This window comes from Erythrolamprus reginae, chromosome 1, assembly GCF_031021105.1.
Source record: "Erythrolamprus reginae isolate rEryReg1 chromosome 1, rEryReg1.hap1, whole genome shotgun sequence".
Classification (NCBI taxonomy): Eukaryota; Metazoa; Chordata; class Lepidosauria; order Squamata; family Dipsadidae; genus Erythrolamprus; species Erythrolamprus reginae.
Genome location: NC_091950.1, coordinates 69,974,604 through 69,984,799, shown reverse-complemented (window position 1 = coordinate 69,984,799; position 10,196 = coordinate 69,974,604). Strand labels below are relative to the sequence as shown.

Sequence of the window (10,196 nt, the reverse complement as noted above, 5' to 3'; positions counted from 1 at the left end):
TAGTTAATGTAGTTGATGCAGATTAGTGGATGTTTGCAGACTAAGGGGTGACATCATGAATAGTTGTTTCAATTGATACCTGCAGATTAGTCAGCTATTTTGTAATTGTAAATGTCTGTGGTGTAATATTCCGGGTTTTGGTTAGGCTCTGAGTTTGTGGTCTGTCTATGTGTTTATGGCGTGTGTCAGTTTGCTTTGTGTGGGTGCCGGAGGGGGATGCAGCAGTTGGAGGTGCCGCTGTGGTTGTATTTTGTCTGTATGGTAGGTATAGGTTTATGTCTGGTGATGGTGATTGGTGGTAGCGTCCTGTGTTGTTCTGGGTCTGGTGTCAGTTTTCGTGGCTGGGATTCATTTGTTGATTAAGGCTAGTTTCCACATGTCTGGTAGGTGGGAGATATTGTCATGTTTGTTCATGTTGTGGGGATGTTTCTCTATTTCAAACCCATACCCATCCAATATATATCTGAGGAACAGGAGATGGAATAACTGTACATATATACAAGACTGTATTTGCTTGAAAATGCCACCTCTTTGCTCTGGCTTCAGTGGAAAGTAAATGCCATTCTCAAACTTTTGTGAAAAGCATCAAAATACAGTGGTATCTCTACTTACAAACTTAATTTGTTCCGTGACCAAGTTCTTAAGTCGAAAAGTTTGTAAGAAGAAGCAATTTTTCCCATAGGAATCAATGAAAAAGCAAATAATGCGTGCGATTGGGAAAACCATAGGGAGGGTGGAGGCCCTGTTTCCTCCCAGGAGATACCTAGAGAGGCCCCACAGAGACTTCTCCCTGCCTTTTCCAGTTATAGTTTCGGAGGCTCAGGTTTGCAAGTGGAAAATGAGAAGAGGCAAAAAAATGTTAAACACCCAGTTCTTATCTAGAAAAGTAGAGGCATTTGTAGGTAGAGGTACCACTGTATTACATAGCTTAAAACATTGAAATATTGCCACCTGCAGGTTGTAAAATGAATTTAGCAAAAGAACATTTGCCTAGATTTGATTGCATGATAAACTAAGTGTCCATCAATATAGATCATTAACATTCAAGCCACCAGACAGATGTGCTTTATTTCTTCATACAAAGAGATGCAGCTCTATCCCTCTCCCCCTCCACCACCTCCAAAGTCGGTAACACCACCAGTTGCCTGATATCACAAGATTGGATTTGGTTGCATTTGAACTGGAGACTCATGGCAAATTGCAGAGCTACAGTTTATTAGGAAGTTTGTTAAAAGTCTAGAAGAAAATAGAATTACCGTACTGGTATTATAGATAAAAGTTTAGGTGAACATGTTCTTGTGGTTACTGGACATGTCTATTTGGAAACCAAGAGTCAAGTTCAATTTAAGTGGCTTTATTTTTTATTATCCCATTTTCCCTATTATTTATACCTAATAGAATTCTGACTGAAAGTTTTAAGGAAACTATATCTAACTGAGCAATCATTCCTTGTTACCACAGGAGTTGCATAATGCAATTCCGGCACTTTCTTTACTCATTGCAAAAACCAGAAAATCTGCAACTATGCAGAGAAAATTAGGTTTACCATCACTCATCTCTTCTACTGTGGTTAATGTAAAAACATTTTCACTCAAATGTTCAACTTATTCCTAAAGCATTTGATAGCTCCATACTAATGGCACCAGGGTGTCCATTCCTCTTTTTTCCTATTACTGATATAGCAACTACTAGAGATGAAAAACTAGGCAAAAATTGGAATCAAAGATTTGGAACTGAAGCAACGCACTGCTGGTGCATTACCCAAATGTCTCCTTTTGTTTTTCCTTATCTTAAGTTGCTTTCATCCATTTGTTTGTTTTCCTAACTAGCCATGAACTGTTCATTCCCAGTGCCAGTGTATTGAGCTTAAAAGAGAGCTAATTTGTCTACCTTATTTGGCACAGTTTTTCCGATAGCTATTTTTAGAGCCTCCACACTTTTGTTTATAAATATTGAAGAGAGAAAATATTATTTTTGCAGTCATTAAACTGTTCTGTCCATCAGGTGTGTTGTAAATTCCTTTAAAGATTGTATAACCTGTTCATCTGGCACTGGGGATACATTTATTGAAGAAATACAGTGATACCTTGTCTTACAAACTCAATTGGTTCCGGGACGAGGTTCTTAAGGTGAACAGTTTGTAAGACGAAACAATGTTTTCCATAGGAATCAATGGAAAAGTGATTAATGCATGCAAGCCCAAAATTCACCCCTTTTGCCAGCCGAAGCGCCCGTTTTTGCACTGCTGGGATTCCCCTGAGGCTCCCCTCCATGGGAAACCCCACCTCCAGACTTCCATTGCCAGCGAAGCACCTGTTTTTGCGCTGCTGGGATAGTCCGGAGGTGGGGTTTTCCATAGAGGGGAGCCTCAGGGGAATCCCAGCAGCACAAAAATGGGTGCTTCGCTGGCAACGGAAGTCTGGAGGTGGGGCATCCCAGAGGCAGCAGTGGGTTTGTAAGGTGAAAATAGTTTGTAAGAAGAGGCAAAAAAATCTTAAATCCCGGGTTTGTATCTTGAAAAGTTTGTATGACGAGGTATCACTGTATCAGCTATTTCAGAGAGAGAAGCTAAGGACGGAATTCCTTCTGATGGCTTAATTCCTCCTGGAGAGAGCTGTAAATTGTTATTTTTCTAGTTCTATTTCCAAATCCCAATTCAGGATGCCATATCTGTTTAAGGTATAAATAAAGGGAACAGGATTTGATTCATAGTTGTACTTATGAATTTCTTGCATGGTTGATGTTGTGCTGCTCTGTTAGTTAGGTAAAGTCTGAAAGTAGGCTTTTTCTGTTATATTTTTTCTTTAGTCTGTCATCATTTCTTACAGATTTAAATTAAATTCCAAGATGTTCAGGATGTTATGACAATTTAATTATCTTCAGAGGGCAGTAATGATAGTTGAAACAGGCTACTGCAGTAAAATAAAATGGGAATGAAATAAATAAAATAAAATAAAATAAAATGAGACACAAACAAAGCCAATTACCCTGTCACCACCTCAGCACTATTTTCCCTTCTTTTCTATTTCAGGCTATGTAAGATTCTTATTATTACACAAAAAATGTATCTTTTAAATTTTAATTATTACAAATCTGAAATCTTAAACATTTGTTGTTTCTGTTATTAAAGATTGTATTACTTCATAGATTATGAAAAATGCATCTAAGAATGTTTGGTGCTACATCTGGACCAAATAGAAAGTTTCAAAATTGATATAATGTAGATGGGTGTTTTTTCCAAATTTGGCAACTTTTAAGATCGGTAGATTTCAACTTCCAGAATTCCCCAGTCATTCTTTTTGAAATCAAAAGAAATAGGAGGTTCTTTACAACACATATGTAAAAAGCTTCATTGGTAAAACCTAATAGAAGCAATCAGCACCTTTCAAAGTATAAGACCAACGGTGGACTAGTTCTTTAGAACCAGTATCGCTGACTCCCAAGCGGAGAGAGAATTGGTTCTCTGTATCTGTGAAAGTGGGCACCTGCCCCAGGTTATACTGACCTTTATCTCTGTTTTCCGAAGCCCAGCTGATCAGGGTGGCAAATTGAATGGCCGTTCTGCAGTTGTTTTTCATACTCTTTACCTAGTTTGCAATGCAGAAGTTCTATTCCCTCTGAGGGTAGGTGTTCTGTCTGGGTGCCCCCAGACTTCAACACCAACTGGAAAAAACAGCCAGACACGCTGGTAAAAACAAAGGCACTTTATAGTTTGAAAAATAAACACAGAGAAAAACCTGTTCTTCCCAACAGGCAGGCTATGAGACTTCACAGCAGAGTCCTGACGGCCAGACAATACAGCAGACTTCTTGCTGGCACACCCACCACTGTAGAGAATAAGACCCACACCTTTTTCCCCCAAGGTTTCAGTATTCAAAGTCACAAACCAGAATTCCAAGACGCCAAAGATCACAGCCAGGTCCCAGGACTCCCAAAGATAATACTCCACAAGCCAGGAAGGGTGGGTCTGCCTTTTCAGCCTTTCCAGAGAGCACCACACCCAAACCCAGCTGTTGCCTCTTTAGTGCTGAAAGTACCTGGCTAATTGTCCCCTTCGTTGTGTTGCCCTTCTCTGCCGGAGATCGATGATTGCTTGTGCATTTTCATCTAAGGAATCCAGGCTGCTTGCTGGGGAGAGCTCCCTCTCGGGGGACTCTGGCTGTCCTCCCTCTCCCTCAGCCTGAGATTCCTCCTCCCCGTCTGCCTGAACCTCCTGTTCCTCATCCTCCCCCTCTGAGCAGGAAGCCGGCAGAGGATCAGCCGTTCCCTGAGGGGCCTCAGATGGAATCACAACAGTAGGAAGACTACAAAAGACATATTTTTTTAATTACTTTACTGATGCCATGTGCTCTTTCAATTTCAGAGTCATTCTTCGTTCAAGTTTTTTAGCAGCGTAAATACGGTCAGCTTCCAGTCTGGTTCTAATTACCTTACCTTCAAGCAGACCTCTGTGTTGGTTTCATGGTGCTGTTATGCTGAGGGTCTCGGTTTCTTCAGTTTGTGATTTTGTATCTTAATTTGTGACCTTATTATCTGCATGTATGATTACATGGTGCAGCTCTAATTAGTGGCTACTTTGGGAATAAACTGTCTGGGAAATGAGATATAAATTAAGGTTTAATGTAATTAAAGTTAGTTTTGCCTTAATCAGCTTTAACTTTTTTTCATTCATTGAAATATGTTTTGTTTATTCTAAATCATTATTTAGAATAAACGATAAGTACAATTATTACAGTAGAACAAACATGGTACTGTATACACTCACAAGATGATCGTTTTCATTCTCATAATGCATATTTTAACATGCAGGTTAGCTATAAAAAAAATAAAGCATAGCAAAATAGCATGCAACATTTATTACTGAAAATGAACAATATGGAAACAAAGAACATAAATATAATACAAAATCCACATTCAAACGTTATGTTTTTTAATACAAGCAACAGTTTACAAAATGATTACAGAGTATTCAAGATTCCAAAAACTCTTCAAAAGGCAAGATAGATACGGGTTCTTCCCGGTTCAGATCATTTCACCCGAACTGGTAGCAACTCACTGGTTGCTACCATGGACCAGAACTGGTTTTGTTGGTGCCAGTCTGTGGGCGCTACATATCCTTTTTTGAATTTTTTTGAATTTTAAAAAATTTTCTCAGGGTTTTTTGTTCTGCGCGTGCACAAAAGCTGAGTTTCCAGGATTGCGCATATTAAAAGTTTGTGGTATATAAACTACCAATGGTCTGATTTAAAAAACTAATCACAGTGTTATGTTACATATTTTGCTCTCCCCTTGGGGGTCCTTGTAGACTCATAGGTCTTTACTTACGAAGCAGATGATAACCCATGGCTAGAGAAGCTTTTGCACTAATTGCACTAATTGTAACTTCATTCACAGATTATATTAAGCTACAATAAATGTGTCAGAGTGATATTTTGCATGTAAATTATGTGGTATGTAAATAATGATATATACATTGTTATGAGAATCTAGCGTTTGTGGAATAGAATGGAATGGAAGGGCAACAGCTCACGTGCCAGCAGATACGGCTCCACGTGCCATCTTTGGCACCCGTGTCATAGGTTCTCCATCACTGCCTTAGCATTTCAATTTTAAAAGTAGTTTATTATGAACCACTGAGTCAAAGGCTTTACCAAAGTCTATGTAAATTGCATCTATTGATTTGCCCTTCCTCTTCTTCTCCTCCTTCCCCTTCTTTTTAGATTCCTGAGTTAGCGCAGAAAGAACATTCGTTGTGCTATTTTGATGAATTTTTTGATGTTAGGTGTCCATTTTAGGTCTTTAGATGATAGAACCTAAAAATCTGAAGGTCTCTACTGTTGATACCTGTATTGTGTTGTCTAGTATTGAAGGAAGTAGTAATATGGGAGTGTTTCTCCAAAGGTCTACCACCATTTCTACAATTTTGAATGTGTTCAGTCTCAGATTGTTCCAGTCACACCATGAGGCTAATTGTTCAACTTCCTATCTGATTATTCAGTAAGAATGGTTAAATAAACTGAGTCAAATGATATAAGGTATATAATTTTTTTATTGTTGCTCATTTATTCTTCCTGAATTAATGGGATAAGACTCTCCTAAAAAAACCTGTCCTAAAATAGGAAGCAAAGAATCAGAATAAATGCATAGTGCAGTTGTGTAAAACACCCCAAAGAAATCCTTTTTGAAAAAACATGTTGCTTTGGGGAAAGTATTCCTCCTCAAAATATAAAAGCAGGTGTATGTTTTGGAAATCCTGGGAAGTTTTCAAAAGTCCTCACTCAGTACTTTGTATTGTCTAGCCCTGTTACCCAAAGAAAACCTTTAGTAGGGCCACAGAATAAAGTACCACTTTTTAAAGTTTTGTACAATCCTAATAAACAGAAGAGATGTAATTACTAAAATAACCCACAATTATGTATTTCATTTTAATTTTTTTAAATTGATTTGGACTAAGGAAAGGAATTACCAAATTGTTTATTTAAACAATTTATTAGCTGCCTCAATCATTGAAACAACTCTAGGTAGCATAAAGCTACCTAGTATTAAAATCCATACCCAAAAAAATCCAGTTGGAAGTAGCTAATAAACATCTGAAATGGGAGAAACCAACAAAATGATATAGCACACAATTATCACAATTTAAATCACAAACTCCTGCTTCAGGACAAGGTAAACAGCCTGGTTTTCAAACACCTAAAGGGCAACTGAGTTTGAACCACGCAGACTTCAGGAGACAGGAGCAACGACATCTCTGGGGATCATAAAATGGCACAGCTTTACCCATGGGATCTGGAGCATGCTGATCCTGTGGGATCTTACCAGATGAGCAGAAATAGAAAAAGGTATTAGTTAAGGGCTGACAATCAACATCTTGCATCTGAAAGCCAATTAGCAACTAGGGCAGCTTATAAAATAGAGATGTAGTAAAATGACGCATTCCCATTATTCATCGTGCTGTTTCATTTTAGACCAGCTGTAGCTCCAGATGATCATCAAGAATAATTAGTCCAAATAAAAGATGAGTAAGACATAAACAGACTTCCCAACCCAGAAGCCATAATTGGAACATCAAACATCACTGAGCAAAGTCCACTTGGCACAGTTGCCATTTGCTTACTAAGCAAGAGCAGAAAGTCCAGAACATCAAAATTATATACAAATTTTGCTCGAGGTAGTAGAATCTCATCAGTACTTAATTTTGGAAAATCCTTGGAAACAAACTTATTAAATCCACAGACACTCAGCCTGACTCTGTGTATGTTCCTCCCCATCCAAACCTCCAGGCACCAGGACAGAACATGGTTTGATCAATCATGGATTGAGATATACAGCTGCACATCATTTGCTTATGGATAAAACCTGATCCAGACTGCCAAATCTTTCCAAGATAGGTGTGGGAGAGAATAATGGGATCCAAGAGACTCTGCACAGCATTGGGGCAGCTGCAAGTTTTGCACAGGAATTCAAATTGCGACCACCCAAGGTCAGAACACCACAGCCTCTTCTGTCAACACTCCCAGTCCAAATGAGAAGATTCACCCTGTCAATTAACAGTAGCCTTGCTAGTTAGGAGATGGCTCCAAATTATTTAGAGTGGCTAAAATTCCAGTAAAGTACAGTACTGGAAAAGAGTGTACCTGAGAAGAGATTACTATAATAGCAGATACCGTACATTAAAACAAAATTAAAATAATACATTGGCTATGTGTGCAAATACCTCGGCACAAAAAAATATTTAAATATGGGTTATTCAACAAACCAGAATTACCCTTCTATAACAGCAAAATGACTTGTTTAATAAGCTTGCTATCAATTGCTGTTACCACTGATGGCATCTCAAAGATTCTAACCTATGAAACACAAATTTGCATGCATGTTCAAAGTATTTTCCGTTCAGCTCATTGTTTTTTGCCTATGTTTTATGTATGAAAACTGTTTATTATACATGTCTGTCGATTAGCAAAAGGTGTTTTTGGGATAGATGATAGGATTCTAGATTGAGACACAGGCCATAGTTAAAATGTGCCAATGTTTATAATCCAATTGCAAAGGTATGGACAGTTTCCATAAAATAGATGGAATTTGTTCAAGAAAACTACCTATAAAACAAATCTTAGTTTACAGTATGTGAAAACTAAACTTTAAAAAAAGTAGCATCACATCTAGACTGGCATAAAATGATCAAGAAATTGTGGTAGAAAAATCAGTAAAAATGTGCCTTCTTTTTGTGATATGGAATGACAGAAGTTGTTATTAAGATCCATGTAATCATGCTCAAGTTCTTATGGGCTTCACATAGATGGCATTTTAGGAAAAATGAATGCTCACTAGAAAAACTTTTTAGCTGATTTACTAAGACTCTTTCTACCCTCATTAAAGACCTGACAATACCTTAATTTGGGTATTGATATTCACTTACTAACTTCAACTTATAAAAATGAAGCACAGCCTGCTTCATCCATTTGAAATATTTTGACCTGCTTTTCAACATGGTAAAAAGCATAGTTTGAATCTGCAACCTTATATCTTAGGGGAGGAACAACCCGAATAGGTACTCATCTCAAATAACAATTATAATAAGCATCGGCTAAAATGAGGAAATATCAAACAAAGTTATTATTTCCCAGTCAAGCTACAAATGCCCTCTTTTTTACAGGTAGACTCAAAATGAAGGATGCTTAAGTCAAAGTTGCAAAGGATATTTTTTCTTGAAATATATTGTCAAATCTCCCTAGGCTTAATTTATATTCATTTTGGGACAAAGGTGGTCACACATTTATATATATATAAAACACAAGGCCACAGGATATGTCTTGATATCTATATTTAAGAATATCTTTGTACCTTTATCAAATATTGAGTATAGAAATAGTTTCAACAAGCCAATCTGTATCCAAACGGAAAAAAACTTTATTAAAGATATGTACATGTGTGTAAATATAGATTTTCTCAAAAAAAAAACCCAAAGCTAAATATTATCATATTTGTAATCATTATGATGTGTAGTGTATAATACTGTTTGGAAAAGAATTGCTACCTATATAATTTAATAGCAAAACAGAAAGAGAACATAGCACAAGAACACACAATTTTTTTACTATTATATAATTATAACAAAAAAAAGTATATTTGGGAAACAGACAATTTTTTTTACTTATAGTACAATTTTTGTATTGTCTTGCAAAGACATTTGCGACAGGCATAGGATATTAATTTGCCTTTCTCGAACTCATTCAATTTTATAGAGTTTAAATAACTGTAGCAAGACTGATACTAGAAGACTATCAAAATATAAACTTTGGATAACAAGTGGATAACAATTCTTTTTCAATCTCTGTTTGCTTGGTTTCTTCATATAGAAACAATTTATCTACCAAACAAAGAAAAACAAAACTATTAAAGCATCCATGTATAGCTAAACAGAGAAAATAATTGTTTTCCAGATATTACCAAATTGGATTTGTAGTATCTTATCAATTTATTCTGCTAGTGAAAAGGAATAACCATGATTATGCTATATTTTTGCAGTGCAAACCAGAATGGTACTTCCACCATTAAGGAAAAAAAATTAAAAGCTGGTTATCAATGGACTAAGGCAGCCTAAAAGACTTCTCTCAATATTCCTATTTCATTTACTTTTCATAATTGTGTTTGTTCTTCGGCTTTTGATAATAAACACCATCTCTTGAAAATTACATTGTTATAAGATGCAGTTAGGCAGCTTGGGCATTCCATTTTACAATTACAAAGAATAATAAAGTGAATATGTTTCCACTTGTCAACATGTATAAAATTCCACATTTTTTCAAGCAGCACTTGATACAGCTAGTTTCTTCAAATGATCCATGAAGACTTGCAGACTGACATCATCCGTAAGAATTGGTGCTCCAGATTCCTATTACAGAATGAAAGATGTTAGCAGCCTTCTTTGTCAGGGTCCCTGCCTTATAATACTGCCTCTCCCCGGAGATACAGACATTCCTGACTTTGTTGGCCTTCCGAAAAGCAGTGCATACATGCCTTTTCCTCAGACAGTGAAGCTAGGATATTGACAGAGCTGGCATGGGGTGGGTGGATAGATGTTTTACTGGGGCCTTAACCAGTTTATTATTTGTGGTTTTTAATGTAATATGTTGTTTTGTTCACCACTCAGTCTTCCTTTTGATAGATGGGCAGCTACATACATTTTCTAATAA

At 36.9% G+C, this 10,196-nt stretch overlaps 1 protein-coding gene across 1 annotated transcript in view; it reads right to left on the bottom strand.

The window, feature by feature from the left end:
- Nucleotides 1–8,888: 8,888 nt before the first annotated feature.
- SEC23A (SEC23 homolog A, COPII coat complex component) overlaps nucleotides 8,889–10,196 on the bottom strand; it is a 45,821-nt gene continuing 44,513 nt past the window's right edge. Inside the window, exon 20 of the mRNA XM_070755244.1 lies at nucleotides 8,889–9,895. Coding sequence (XP_070611345.1) covers nucleotides 9,806–9,895 — 90 coding nt within the window. The 3' untranslated portion in view covers nucleotides 8,889–9,805. The remainder of the gene's footprint in view (nucleotides 9,896–10,196) is intronic.